At 42.9% G+C, this 15,882-nt stretch overlaps 1 protein-coding gene across 1 annotated transcript in view; it reads right to left on the bottom strand.

Moving 5' to 3' along the window:
* pik3r3b (phosphoinositide-3-kinase, regulatory subunit 3b (gamma)) overlaps positions 1–15,882 on the bottom strand; it is a 207,090-nt gene that overhangs the window by 134,560 nt on the left and 56,648 nt on the right. The window contains exons 3-4 of the mRNA XM_047587078.1: positions 3,307–3,381; positions 2,380–2,457 (exon numbers count right to left, since the gene is read on the bottom strand). Coding sequence (XP_047443034.1) covers positions 2,380–2,457; positions 3,307–3,381 — 153 coding nt within the window. The remainder of the gene's footprint in view (positions 1–2,379; positions 2,458–3,306; positions 3,382–15,882) is intronic.

Genomic DNA, 15,882 nt, shown 5'->3' with positions numbered 1-15,882 from the left:
ATGCTTGGTGCCTTTGACTCTGTTTAGATGTGCACATGATTCAGCATGTATATGCTGAGGCAGACAGGTGTCTGTGTCATCCACACTTACAGATATAATACCAGTACGAGCCTGTTCTCAGTCACTAGAGTATTAAATTGTGATAAATGGTTCCTGTCTTCCCTCCTCCCTCCCGCTCAGAGTAAAGTCTCTGGTCTGATTTTGTGAGTGCCCCCCTCCCCTTTCTCCCAAAATAAAGTGCAGAGTCAGAGCACTCCCTGGTGGTGCCAAACCTGAACTTCAGCAACTTCAACTCAGCCAACTTCTTTTTTTCTGGGGTAGTCCTGATTGATTTTGGTTTCACACTGTTTTCAGGAGCCTCTTAGAAGACAGACGAGTCTCAGCAGGTGTTTGTGTTCAGATGAAACGTGGAGAGGAGGAGGTTTTCTAGGAACTGTGGGTGTGAACGATGAGCCACCTGTTGCTTCCATATTTAGAGTGCAGAGACAGTCTTTACCACAAGGACGTAAGGGACGAAATGAACAATGTGTAGCTTTTTGTAGTCTTTAAACTGATGGCTTCTTCTCACTTTTTTAGTCTTAGTCTTAGTTCAGAAATGATAAATTACAACATGATGGGGAAGTATCTCGTCTGATAAAGTCTTGAAAATAGACAAAAAGAACCCTTTTTTTCTTTTTTTTGGATCTCCATTAGCTTTGGCTGAGGCCAAAGAGTTTAACCCCCCCCCAACACAATTATCTTTACAGTGAAGTACACGACTACCCAAAACACACCACACAACAAAACTATACAAACACCAAATAATAATAAAACTGAGCAAAAACAACATTCAGATAATACAAGGCCTAGTTCCAATTAGCACTAACACCAAAATGTAGCTATTAGCATAATTAATGAATGGTCAGTTATATATCCACATACGTACATGTATGATCCCAGTATGATACATCTACAAGAATATAATTTGGACCTAATAAAACCATTCAAACTTTCATTAATTAATTGTACACCATAGCCTCCACTAAATATCAGCAGGCAGATGTTTTGGTAATAGATGCTTTTAGTTTTTGTTTAGTTTTATTAGTCTTTGTGTCCAGTGTGTGTTGTGAGCTCCTGGTAACTAAATGTTTGTGGTAACAGCTGATCAGGGTCTAATCTGACCCCATTCCCCAAAACAGAACCAGCTGACTTGTGAGATTGAGACTGATGCTACAACATTTCTACTGGATGAAGGTCAGGACTTTGACTTGTTCCTAAACATTCATCTGGTTCTTCTGGAGAACCACTGGTGTTCTTGGGCTCCTTGTCTTCCTCCATGACCCAGTTTCTCTTCACATTCAGCTCATGGACTCATGTCCTGACATTTTCTTTCAGAGTTCACTGGTAGAATTCACAGTTCATTGGTCCATCAATGATGAGCAGATGCAGCAGAACAGGCCCAAACCAGGACATTAGCGCCCCCATGTTTCATGGAGGGATGAGGTTCTGATGCTGGAATGCAGTGTTGGTTCATCTCCAAACATGACGATGCCCAAACATTTAAACCAAACTATTCTACTCTGGTCTCATCTGTCCACTAAACATTGTCCCAAATGTTCTTTGTGGACAGAGAGCAGTGTCTTTGGTTGTTGAGTGGATTCATCAACATGAACATCAGCCAATGTGAGAGAGGCCTTTAGCTGCTTAGAAGTTCCCCTGGGTTCCTCTGGTTCCTCTCCCACTATGATGGAGTGATGTTTGTTGGTGGACCACTCCTGTGGAGGGGAACAGTCGTCTTCAATCTGCTCCGTTTGTTCTCAATCTTTCTGACTGTTGATTTGTGGATCCACTAAATGTTCTCATCAATTGAGTTTTAATGGGGTAAAGTATCATGTTTAGATGCTTTAGTCTAAAGCATTAAAGACTCTAAACGTCTCTTTCACCGTTTCCTGTGGTTTATTTTGGTTGTTGTGCACTCAAAATACTACACCTCCTTCACATCCAGACTTTTACATAAAAGTGACCTTCAGTCCTTCAGACGTGAGATCTTTTATGAGACGAGGTGGACGCCTGAATGAGGCTCTGCTTTTAGTTCGCTCTGTTTCTTATCCATCTTGTTGGAGGGTCATCTGATGAACTGAAGAAACTATTTAGATGAGTGGCGAAACGTATTCAAGAAATTCTAAGTTCAGTCACCTTTATTCAACGCCTTTTGAAGAATCTGATGAACTGTGCAAGGGTGAAATGTGAAGCTTCCTTTAATCTGTATCTTAAGGAGCTGACATAACTGAACAAAAGCTGGATATCGGAGCCCATCTCATCGAAGGCCAAAGCCCAAAGACAGAAAATCGTATCAAACCCTCATATCCGACCACAGTTAATCTGCCTCTGAGTCTTTACCTGAGTCCAGCGCCTGCCTCAGTTCGGCTGGTCCACCGGAGGCTGGAGGGCCTCGATACAGAGACTCCCCATTCAAACCTGCAAGAAAAAAAACACAAACAGAAGACGAGGGAGGATGTCAGCGAGAGAAAGGATGATGTTCCTCTGGGCTAAGACGCAGCCATATATATTATACTTTACAAATGATGGAGGCTGACGTTAAGGCTCTGGGTTACAGTTGGTAACTGAGCTGAATGAAATTTTTCATGAAGCACTGCTGAATTATAAATTACATCACCTGCTCCCCTTTTCGAAGACAGAACTATAACACGGTTATTTATTATTCCTCCTGTGGGAGGAAGTCATTTGTAAAGTAAGTGATGAAAAGAGAAAATGGAGATGAATCTGTGTGTGAGGGAGCGAGCAGGTGTCAGGACGTGGTTAGACTCTTACAGGCCGAAACCAGGAGGGAAGAGACGACCTGGTTAACATTAATCAAAGCTGTATCCAGGTTTTTCAGGCCCACAGATGCACAGAAATATAATAAATATGATAAAATGTGGCTTCAAGCAGAAGTGAGTTTCTGTAGCCTCAGTTCTTATCTGTGTATGGGTCTGGTAGGACAGCATTAGATTTTATTATGAGCGTGTTTCAACTGATGCAAAGAAATAAATATGTCTGTCCTCCAACCAATCAGAGCCATTTTACTGCGCGTGAATGATGATGTGAGTGACTACACTGCTGTTACTCTTCTGTCCAGTACCAAACTGATCTGGTTAGTTCTGATCAGTTCCTGACGGAGAGACTCCAGATAAAGGTTCTGCCTCAGAGGAATGTGTGGACGGGATGTTGTTGCGTCTTCCAGGTTTATGAGGTTTCCAGGTGTGCGACACATAAAACATCTAACCAGTTGCAGGTAGTTGTTAAATGTGCTAATGAATTTCTCACCTTGTTTCTCGATGGCGTCGACGAGTCTCCGGACGACGAGAGGAGCCGATTCACACAGAAGCTCCGCCTCCACACCTGAGAAATAAAAGAGACTGACATTAGAGTCAGGTACATTTGTTTTTCTTTTTATCGTGTACAGTCCACACAGTGCACATTTAGAACGAAAAAAAAAATAATTAAATAAGAATAAAAATGTCACATGCAGAAAATGGCTCCACTGGGACCTGATTACGCCCAAACAAGTAATAAACAATCATTTTTCATGGTGGAGAAACTGTTTCTGAGTCACTTAGACCACAGTTAGACCTAAAAGCCTTCTCATCCCCGTTCCTGACGTCTACACTGTTGAACCTGTTTGCGGTGCTGTGTGTATATGCGCGTACTCCAGGGAAGTGTGTAGCGCTGCATGAATAACCTGCACACCCACATACACACACTCAGCAGGATAAAGGTCTCGTAAATGTCAGCGCTGAGTTCACGCTCCGGTCAGAACTTCACATGCCACAGGGTGATGATGGCATGAGAACATCACTCTGTGACACACACACACACACACACACACACACACACACACACACACGGTTGTGCTATTTATGCAAAGACGACCAAATCTGCACATGTGCATCAGCTCACTGATTTGTCTAGAGGTTTATGTCCATGCACATTAACGTACACAGAGAAACGTTTAGGTTTGAAGCTGGACCGAAGGACTTTTCCGTATGAATCATTTACAGCCGAGCAACAGTGGAACAAATTCACACGACAAATCCCGTGCAGCTACACAAGCATCAGTGTGATGCATTGACGGGACCATGTTCAGCGTAGTTTAGGAAAAGATTAGTTTTTTACCCCCAAGCACCATAACGTGTTTTTTGTTGTTGTTGTTGTTGTGCCACTGCCTCCTGTTGATATTCATTGTTCTTTTTTGCTCATAATACCTCTACAATAACATGTACATATTTAATCTCTGTAATTCTTGTTCACATCCACACACGTCACACTCCATGGACGCTTTGGAACGTTCATAGTTTTGGGGGTTTAGGAAACAAGGCAGGCACGGACCCCTCTGGTTTCAGGGTTCAGTGAACGCTCTTCCCAAAGTAAACTCCTCGGTTATATAAGTATAAGGCAGCTGTATCGGCCTGTGGATGAACTGCGTTCACAATGCAAACAAACTGCTCCGGGGAGCGAATGCAATCAGGCCGAGACCAGCGTCTCTAACCGGGCTCCGCTCGGTTCATTTGCTCCGGGATGGAGTGTGATTGTTGTGTTCACACCAGCACCGACCTGAGGGATAAACACTCTCGGTTTCTGATCAACAACTTACGTGTGAAAGAAGATTCACCTGCACCAACCACTGGGGCTGAAACCGGACTCCATGCGCAGCGAAGCGTAAAGCGTCTGTATCAGGATTAGTGCAACTGACCGTGAAAACAATCAGATATCTGCAAACGTCCCAGCGTCGCCTGACAGCAGCTAATCAGCTGGAGTGGCTGTGGAAAAGGTTAAGCAACGTGCAATTTGATTATAGCCCGACGCTGCAGCTACTGTCAAAATATTTACTATTGGAAATCTATCAATGGAAAACAGGGATTTTTTTCCAACCATGGATCAGCATCCAACTGATTCAGTTATGTGGCGTATTGTTGTTGTGGAGGAGAACAAAGAAGACTGAAGTCACATCTTCACATTCACAAGATCCATATTCAATACTACCAAGTGGATCCACAGCTCCAATAAAACGACTAAACAGAATCAATGGAGTCCACTCAGGTCAAAGGCTGCAGCTACACAACAACAACAACATCAAGCAGCAGAGTATGTTGAGTTCAAAAGAAGAGAAAAGTAAATCTTCCAGAGAGGGTCAGGGAGTTTATAGCAGCGTTGGAGGACCAGAGCATTTCTGAAGTAGAGAACACAAGGTACGAGCTCCCCTCTGTACACGGCATTAACTCAGACTGAAAGATTTATTGGCCTGAATCCAGTCGACTCGAGGAGAAGACGAGGAAAGACTTTAGGAAGCTGAGACCAACTCTTTAAGATCAGATCAGGACACAGAGACAGAGAAGAGCTGCACAAAAAGACAAAGACACATAAAAGAAAGAAACTAGAGGGAAAATATGATGAGAACCATGAAGTGAAATTGTTACAAAACTATATCTATGATATATATAATGAGCAGCTAACAGGAAACTTAAATAGTTTTCATTGGAGACGGACTGATAAAATGAGCGGTGGGACCAGAGTTAAAGCTGAAAAGTCGTGGTGTGATATAAGTCACCCAGACTTCAGATGTTGTGTCTGAGAAGAGGAGCCTCTGAGTTCTAGAATAAGACAGAAGAAGAAGAAGTCCTGATCTGTGCAGAGGCCGTTTTTTAACACGATGGGATCTGGACTAATCAGCCTGAAGCCTTCACAGTTTCTTACTTTTATCACATCAATGCAGCATCAAAACTTCTTCTTCTTGTCGCATTCTCTGTCAGTTGTACACAGGAAGATTAAAAGTTTAATACGACGAGTAGAACGAACAGTGGGACTGAAAACTAGTGACGTGACACGAGTTAGGACGAAAAACGAGGCTTTGATTTCAGTTCTGAAGAAGTGGGAGAGACTCTCAGTGACTCCTAACCTCGATAGACTTCTTCTTCTTCTTCTGATCTGTAGCTTCTTGTACCAGAGCACCACTGATGATCCATTCATGCTTCGTTCTGCATCTACTTCTCTGCGTCTCTTCTTCTTAATCACCTCTTTTCCTGCCTGTCATTGTCATCGCCACTCGTTCCTCTTCCCTCTGCTCATTGACTCCCCCCCCCGACCCCTCCCTCGCCGTCGCCGTCTGCTCTTTTTGTCGAGCTGCTGACAGTTGAGTCCTATCACAACACGCAGAGCGACAGTCACGGCGAGTTAAATGTCTCCTGTCGTCCTGATGCACGTGGAGAAAAAAAAAACGTTAATGTGGCGTCAGGAAAACAAGAACGTGAACGCGTGGGCTGTGTTTACAGGTGTACGGACCTGGATTTCCTGCACTGATTGTGTTTATCTGAACACACTGATTGCACCGTAGCCAACGCCCCCCCCCCACACATGTGTGTTAGTGTGTGTGTGTGTTAGTGTGTGTGTGTGTATTTGTGAGCAGCGAGAGGAATTTGTGGATATATAGGTTGTTAAATGTACAGTGCTTCCATTAACGTCACTGTCACAAAGCATCACCGAGGCAATATCTCAACCAGAGGAGAGGAGAGGAGAGGAGAGGAGAGGAGAGGAGAGGAGAGGAGAGGAGGAAAAGGAGAAGAAGACAAACGGAGGGAGGCAACAGAGGAGATGACAAGAGAGAGAAGGAAAAAAAACGAGGACAAAAGGTGAAAAATGCAAAGAGTACGAGGCAACGAGGAAAAGACGTAGACAAAGAGAAGAAGAGACAAAGGAGAAGAGAAAGAGGGATGGAGAAGAAAGAAAAGAAAGGGGAAAAATGGAAACCATAACGAGAGGAAGATGAGGAGATGGAGATAGAAAGAGTAGAAGGAAACAGAGAGATGAAACAGAGATGAAATAAAGAAAAAGGCAAATTAAAAAGGAGGATGGAAAGATCAGGATGGAAGACAGGAAATGAAAGAAGGAAAGAGAAACAGATGGAAAATGAAAGAGAGGATGAAAAGGACAGAAGAAGGAGGACGAGATAAAGACAAGACAGAAGAGAAGAAGACGGAAATAAAAGAAAGGAAGAGAAGAAAGACAGAGAGTAAAGAGGACATGAAGACAGAAGAGGATGGAAGAGAAGAAGAAATGAGGTGGAAGTGAAGAGAGAAACTGAGAGAACAAAGAAAAGACATGAACAGAACAAAGAGAAAAGAAGACGAGAACTATGGAGGACTGAGAAGGAGATGAAGATGGAGAGATGGAAGTGAAGAAGGAGAAGACTGAAGTGGACAAAGAAAAGAAAGAGAAGAAGAAGAAGAAGAAGAAGAAGAAGAAGGGAGGACAACAGCAAAGAAGGGCAGAAGAAGACAAAGAAGAGAAACTGAAAAGAGAGATAAGACAGGAAGAGGACAAAGAAAAGGACACGAAAAAGAAAAAAGAGAGAAAAGAGGAGGAGGAGAAGAAGACGAGAACTATGGAGAGACTATGGAATGAGAAGAAAACAGGAGAGAAGAAGAAGAGAAACTGGATGAGGAGGAAAATACTCATGTGGACAAAGAAAATTAAGAAAAGAAGAAGAAGAAGAATGGAGGATAAAAGCAAAGAGGACAAAGAGAAAGAAGTAGAGAGGACGAAGACAAAGAAGGGAAGGTGGAAGAGAAACCAAAGAGACAACAGAGATAAGACGGTGAGAAAAATACTGAAGAAGAAGAGAAGAAGAAGAAAACAGAGAAGAAGAAGACGGATAAAGAACAATGGAGCTGAGCAGCAGCTTCTCTGCAGCGGCTCAGCCTCTTCCACCTCCTATAGAGGACGTATGGAGCTGAGAGCAACACACACACATCTACACACACACACACACATCTACACTCTAACACACAGCAGGCAACACATTAACTGCACGAGTCAAACAAACGCAAACACACCAGCACTGAGACAAAGAGAGGGAAGTGTGTAACAGCCTCCGGTAAAGTCTCCGTCATTAAACATGCTCCACTGCATCTGTACCGCACACACACACACACACACACACACACACACACACACACACATTCCTCCAGTCCACTCAGGGTTACATGTGGCTGCATTAACACAAAGAGACACACACTCATACACGGCTGTGTTGTCCCTGCAGACAGCTGTGGTCTCGGTGATCAGCGACGTTAGAAAATGATTTATTGATCAGAGGAGTTGGCGACGTGAAGTAGACCCAGGACGCCTGCTATTCTTTACACACACTTACAAGATCAAGATGAGAGAGCGGAGTTATGGACTGAGATATTACCACAGCACCTCCACGTATAAGTCATATATTAGGACGCGCTCTCCCTCTCTCTTGATGTATAATAAATCACACTCACGTCAAACACTTAAACACTGAGCGCGAAGCAGGAAATTCATTTATATTTGATGTTCGCACGAGATTAGGAGCGGGTTTGATCTCCATCTGCAGAGATGCTCGTCTTTCCCCCTCCATCCTCTCCATCCTCTCCATCCGTCCGCCTCACAGAGCAGCAGCAGTAACAGCACTAGTAGAAGTAGAAGTAGCATTAGTGGTGTTACTAGTAGTATTGTTCAGAGCTGCAGTAACGTGCAGAGGCAGCAGGGGGCAGCTGACTCCAGACCTGACCGGACCTCTGTGGCCTCTCATGCAGCTCCATCACCACAGGGAGACAAAGGAAACTAGTTGCTGCTGCAGTAAAATGATGAAGTGATGAAGTTGTGTCTTTGACTCTTTCCTGGATGAGTCCGTGGACACGTGACATGAGTCTGTCAAACACAGACACTCGTCTGTCAAACATACGGACAAAATCAGTGCAATATTCAGCAATTTTTCCAATAGAAGCAGCTCCTGTTCCTCAGTGTCACACAGTTTTAGTGAGAGTTGTGGACATAACGTGACAGTGAGACCTGGAACTACACAGAAATTTAATTTCTCTCCTCAGCAAATCTCCGGTTGTTCACTACGTCATTTATCCATTAAATGCAAACACTGCTTTGCATTAAAACAAAGGGAAACATTTGGAGTTGTTTATAGGTTAACACCCTGTTGTGTTTGTAGTCCGGACCCCGTCCTTGAGATGAAACATGTACGACATGAATGAAACTTCTCTGGACGTTCTTCACTCAGTAAAGTGCTTTTAAAAACAGATCTCCATCTCCTCCTCCACCATGTTTCATCCCTTTTTCTCCATTCTCATTGTCTGTGTTTGCGTACCACATTGTTATATTACACTGACACCATATTATATTATATCACACACAGATCTGCCACAACATTATGACCACATTATGACAGGAGAAGTAAATAACATTTAAACCATCTTGTGACAATTCAGTGTTCTGCCAGGAAACCTTAGGACCTGGTATTCATTCATTCATTGGTGTGGATGTTACTCAGACATGTAGCGCCCACCTAGACCAGACCAGAACCCCCCACCCCCCATAGGAATGACACTCCTTAATGGCAGCAGGATGCCGCCAAAAAACGGTTTAGGAACAACTAAAAAAGGTGTTGACCTGGCCTCCGAATTCACTAGATCCCAAACTGATCAAGTATCTGTGGGATCTGTGAGGCCCCTCCCCTCAAAGACCCCCACTAATGACATCCAACACCTTCAGAAGGCCCATGTCCATATTCTGACGAGTTATCAGGAAGGTGGTCATAATGTTATGCTTTACACAAACAGTACATAACCATGTACTGTTTGTGTACATTTCTTTTTCAAATTAAATCTGACCACGGAGCCAAAGCACGAAGACGTGGCTGAATCATGTGTTAATGAGAGTGTGTCGGCATTTAGACGAGATTTTAATTCACTCTAATTGTAACATAATGAGCTCAGAGTGAACAGTGGAAGCTCCTCGGTGCTGGTATCCAGACCTGACGCCCTTAATGGTTTAACAGAACGGTTCCTATTCTGGTCTGTGGAGCTAAATGTGAATCCCTACATTAAATCATTTGTATTTACTCTGGTCTGTGTATCTTTGACCCGGCTCATATAACTCAGCTGGACCGGACTAAATATGTTCAAAAAGATACTAAAGTCAAAGCATGAGTTCACAGAATCTCATTGGGAAGTGTTTGCATGCAGACCTCTCTCCGGTTCTAGTTGAGACTTGGAGTGAAGTGCAGGTCTGGATGAGGCAGATAGAGAGGAATAGATGGAGAGAAAGATGAGGTGACCTGCAGGCTGCTGGAGCGTGACGGCCGCATCCCGCTACCGATGTGACGGCTTGAAATGACAATCTCTCCGCTCGCGGTCGCTCGCTCGTATAATTCGCTCCCACTTCCTCCACCTGATTGTCCGCCTCTCTCCAGTTTGTCCGCCTCTTGCTCTTCTGCTGCCTCCTCTTTGTCTCTTTGTTGTTGCTCCTCAGCGTCTGTTCTCTGCAGCCGTGCGTTCACACAGTCAAGGGCTTTTGTGTCTTCGACCGGAACACTTTACTTTGTGGGGCTTTTTTCTCGTTCAAGGGTAAAACAAAGACACTCGTGAACATCATCCATCTCACCGGGCACGTTGTTAAGCTTTGCTGGTTCGGTGCGATGTCCTGATTCTGCAGCATTACGACAACAACCTCTACACAGGAGGAAATACACCGCCATGTTGGATCACCTCACTCTTATTGTAGTGTTTTCATTTCATGACATCACTGCAATGCAACAATTGATTATTAAGGATTTAAAGCTTCTTCCAGTTTTACATTGTTGTAAACTGACTGTAGATGTATAAAGACATCACACACTGAACAATGAGAAAATATGCTAGAGGCCACCTGCAACAGACCGAACATAATATGCAGATTAATCGCTAGTTAAAATAATGAGCACTTACGCATGCATGTTAAAGCAGATCAAGAAAACAACCAAGTGAATCAGCCGATAAAGAAAAACAAATACCTCTGCACACCTTTGGATAGTCCACTAACCAATCAGAGACATTTTGTTGCGATCCTAAACCTAACCGTAACTCCAGTATCTTAAAAGTGTTTGACACTAGTTGCAACAGATAAAGCAGACTAAAAAAGTCAAGCACAGTTCTGATGGGTGGAACCCAACTTCCCACCAAAAACTCATTAAACCGCTTTTTAGATATACCATGACCTGAATGACTGAGAACTTTCATCGACTTCTGGAATCACGCCACTAAAACGCCACTGGTCAACGGTTGGAGCTGAAGCTAATAAATGTGGATCAACACTTCCAATGAAATCACTGCAGCAAAGAACACAGAGAAACTGTTTGTGTTGATTGTTTTATTGGAAACTGAACAAAGTCCTGCCCTTCAAAGCAAATTCATTTCAGATCACAGTCTGTATGCGTCTACCTGCACATCATACAGTTTGTTTTCGTCTTCTGTCCATCGCCACATAAACCCCCACTCAGAAACATGGGGACTGAACCAGCAGATCTTTTCTAGATCAGTCCCCCAGTGGAGAAACTCCAGAAACAACTTTTGGGGAAAGTGAGAAGGAAAGCTGGTTTAGCTTCCAGGCCAGAGTCATGTTATAAAATTCACAGGATATTAACATGTTCTCCCTCCTGACATTCACTCCCGGGACGTTCTGTTCCAGGCATTTTTTAAACTAATACCCCAGATCAGTATCAGGATTCAGCCAAACCCAAACTCTTCTCGTTATTAAATTTAGCCCTGTCACAAAGCCAGACCACCTCCCTGTAGCGTCAAAAACTTTGTCTTTTTGTGTTAGCATCAAAGCTGCCAACGAAGAAGACGAGGACTAAGATGAGAGAGGGTTAGGGAGTTTATGGCGGCGTTGGAGGATCAGAACATTTGTGGAGTAGAGAACACAAGGTACGAGCTCCCCTCTCCACACTGCATTAACTCTGACTGAAATATTTATTGCACTGAATCCAGTCGACTCAAGGAGAAGACAAGAATAGATAAAAGACTTGATTGAGACGTTTCTACTTAAAACGTCTGCCAATCTGAAACAAAGGAGCTCACAAAAACAATGACACTTTAGAAATGGAGAAACTGAGAAGTGACCATGTTCACCATGAGCGTTGAGTACTTTAGGTTTTCCAGCTGGGTCTAAAAGCGTGATGCTTCCTCCTCCGTGTGTGTTGAATGTTAAACAGCGCTCAGGAGAGACCCTCCACCGTGGTGATATTAGCAGATAAGCCTCTGTAAAAAGCCCAGTGAAACCTTGATCCTTCATCTCCTCCTCACCAATCTGCCGTGACGGCCTCTCAGTCGGAGGAAGCCCCTCCTCCTCCTTGTCCTCCACACTCTCATGCAGGCTCACCAACACATGCACATACATACATTAGCATTCACGCATGCATGCATGCATGTGTGCTTACAGTACGAGGGGCAAACACAGACGCTGCATCTACTTAGAGATTCAACTTTCACTGGGAAAGTCTATAGTGATGAACTGAACACAGTCAGGAACTAAAACAACAGTGGACGTCGTCCCTCGCGCAAACAAACGCAAGTCATTTGTCTTGCTTTGTAACCACGTGTGCTGGAGGTTTAACATCATTATATTCACTCTGGATCTTAACTACACAACCAGGACCGGTAAATGTTACAATGCCTCAGTTTTCATTTCATTTCCTTAGAAATCACTTCTATTGTTGCTTTCATTCAAACAGGATCGACATATATCAGTGAATTTTTAAAAAACATCCAACAGGTAACGCTCTGTGTCCGTATGTTACGTTGCTGTTGATGAATTAGTGAAACATTTCCTGGCGTCTTTACCCTCTGAGCCACAGGATCCCACTCATTTGAAGACACAGCGTGACTTGACTCGTACAGACTTAAATATCATGTCTGCATTTGTTTTTATCAAACACGGTGTTGTGACCACATATTAATTTAAAAAGAATCCACCCCCCCGCAGAGCGTTCATGTAAGCAAACAGTAACATTCAAAGAGTCTCCCAGGCAACACGTCAAACGAACTATCAAAGGTCCCTGCAGACATGCTCTTCACTAGAGGTTTCCTCTTCCTTCCCTCTGCATTACTCTGAACATTTGTAACACGAGAATAAAGTGTGGCATTTGAAATAAAGGTTTGAAACCTTATGAAGGTTAATGGATTTAGGTGGAGTGTTTTATCACTGAAATATCTGCTTCAATGTTGGACAAAGGTTAACGTTACATTCATTTATGCTTAAAATGCGAAACGGATTAAATAATTATTCGTTTACCCTTTATGTGCACTTGCAATGAGCCCCAAATCTTCAGCTACATTTTTACAAGCAACTAAATCCCAGTCATCAAATCACAGTAAATCAAAAAAACAAAAAAGATACAAACAAACAGAAGCTGCATTTTTCCATTTTTATAACAGTTCTTTTATCCGAGCCTTGAGCTGGGATTTAAATATGAACATCTGTGGTTGATGCTACCAGAAACTCACATGATTAGAGTCTATTATTGACCAGATGCTACACCGTTATCGCAGGGATCTGTCTTTGATGCTGTTTTCCTTCCCTGAAGAAGAGCGACCTGGATGACTGAGAACCTTCACATGCATCTGTCCCCAGAAGGACGGGAGTCTCCACCAATAATGGGTCAATGAATCTGAATTACTAGTCCATGGGGAAGGAAAACACAATTTAAACAGATTCCTCTGATTACAGATGATTATCTGGCAGTTACTCTCCACCGGTTTAGAAGTGAACAAACTTCTTCTGTGTTTCAGATTGTTCTTTAAATATCACTTTGCAACAGCAAACTAAATCGTGAATCTGGGCCAATCTCTGTTATCATTTTGGGAAATGAAGCCAAATACACATTACTGCTGTGTTCCCATAGATGAACCAACTCCTTAAAAACCCGAGGAGGACCAAGGTTTCTTTCTGATTCCATTACTTCTTCATGCAACTGTGCATTGGTGGATGCATTGAGTTGTACCTTTATTCAGTTTTCTCTCACTCTGGATCCTGGTCTCTAATGGCTTTATCGAGTGTGGAGATGGACCATGAGACCAAGACCATTTGCAGAGTGACTTACTGTGTTTATTTCCCCCGTAGGATTTATTAACAGATGTTAAACAGTTTCAAAGTTATAAAGTTGAGTCAGAAACCTGCAGCTCTTAGAGTGCCTCACATCTGAACACACGGTTTCAATCGGCCGCTCTCAAGACAAAACTCTCATTGTGACACCAGCCAAGCTTGGATTTGGACAGAAATTCACACGGAGACTGAGGTTCAAATAACTGTGAGTGTTTTCCAGATGACACTGTTAGTAGCTATGAAACTGATTCTCAACCCAACACGAGCTAAATCATTTCAGTACGCCAGGAAAGTCAACTAGGACAGAAAAACGATCCCTCAGAAAACATTTAAAGATGTTTAGCTGAAGATTTTTACATTAACTGAATTATTTTTGAGCAGATATTGTTCAGACCTGGTGTTTGTCAAGGACTTCAGGAGATTATTAACTGGACTTGGATGCAAGTTAAATGTTCCATGATTCGATCAGAGAATAAAAGGTGTTTTAGGTAAAAACAAAAATAAATTTCTCTTCCATCTAATCAAGTTTTTAATTACTACGTCCACCGGAAACTATAAAAATATAATGTATAATTAACCCAGTCTGCAACAGTTTTGATTAAAAGCTGAACATCACTCCCGATGTCTGACTGACCTTTAATCCATCCTCCCTTTCTCTTTTTCCTTCCCCTCATTTATCTCCTCTGATAAATCACCCACCTCCCGCTTCTCAACATCAAATTGGTATCATGTCACGAGACAGCACTGACATTCTGCTCGACGGGTTCGTGGAAAAATACATTATTAATGGTGGCTGTGAGGAGATGCCACAGGTTTGCATTCATCACCCGGCGCGAGACGTTTCTACAAAAGTACAGTCGGGAGTTTGGTGTTAAAATCCAAATATAGCAGCTATAGAACACAACAAGCTCAATGAGGCTTTGGGACGAGTTTCTGGAGCAAATATTAAAAGGAGAAGAAAGATGTAATAACTTTAAATGATAGTTTAGGTATAACTGTGCAGTGAAATTGGCGGTTTTGCTACTTTTGCATTTGAAATCAACACCAAAACAGAGAACTGAAGATTTTATTTTGTCCTTTCTTATGTGAATAGTGGTTCTTTTATCGTTAACATAAAAAGTCTCATATAGGTTTATAGTATTGAAAAGTAACATAATTTTAGATGCAAAGTTTAATTAATTACGGTTGTTCTCCTCTACTACCATCCACATATATTCTGCAGAAAAGCAGTTAGTTAGTTTGTGTTTTGATAATTTGCATTGTTTTCCAAAACTATAACCCCCGAGCAGAGTGACCACAGTGGACACTGAATAACTCAAACTCAATTCATGGCGGCCGTGTGTGTGTCTGTGTGTGTGTGTGTGTGTGTGTGTGTTGGAGAGCTCGGCTGAGTTTTAGCTGCTGGAGTGTTCCAACGAGTGTGCGCCTGATACAAAGCAGCCCTCGCTGATGTGGGATTTCTGAGTGGCCTTTATCGATCCATTTCTGTGTCTGCACTCCTTTAGGAATAAAAACTCTCCATCACTCAAATCAATCAACAATCTGTGTGTGTGTGTGTGTGTGTGTGTGTGTGCGTGATCACATTACTGCAGACCAAAGTGATGACATCAGATGAACGTTGTCCATCATGCTTGATTGCATGCACACCCACACATACGGCTGGGAATTAAAAAATAAAAGGTTTCAACTTAGAACCGGTTCCATTTTTCACGAGAGCTGCACGCCACCAACATTATCGATTTCTGCACCCCCCCCCCCCCCCCCCCAACCCCCCCCCACATCTCAATGAACCTAAATAACATTGTTACGGCAAAAGTGAAATTCATCACGGTAAGACTTCTCTTTGGGGATATTTTGCATTGTTGCCAGATCAGACACTTTCCAAGACAAAGTGTGTGTGAGAGGAGAAGCTCGATGGTTTTTTGCTGGATATTTTCTAAGCTCAGGCTG

The sequence above is a fragment of the Mugil cephalus genome, chromosome 6, assembly GCF_022458985.1.
Source record: "Mugil cephalus isolate CIBA_MC_2020 chromosome 6, CIBA_Mcephalus_1.1, whole genome shotgun sequence".
NCBI lineage: Eukaryota > Metazoa > Chordata > Actinopteri > Mugiliformes > Mugilidae > Mugil > Mugil cephalus.
This window is presented reverse-complemented; position numbering and strand designations above follow the sequence as displayed.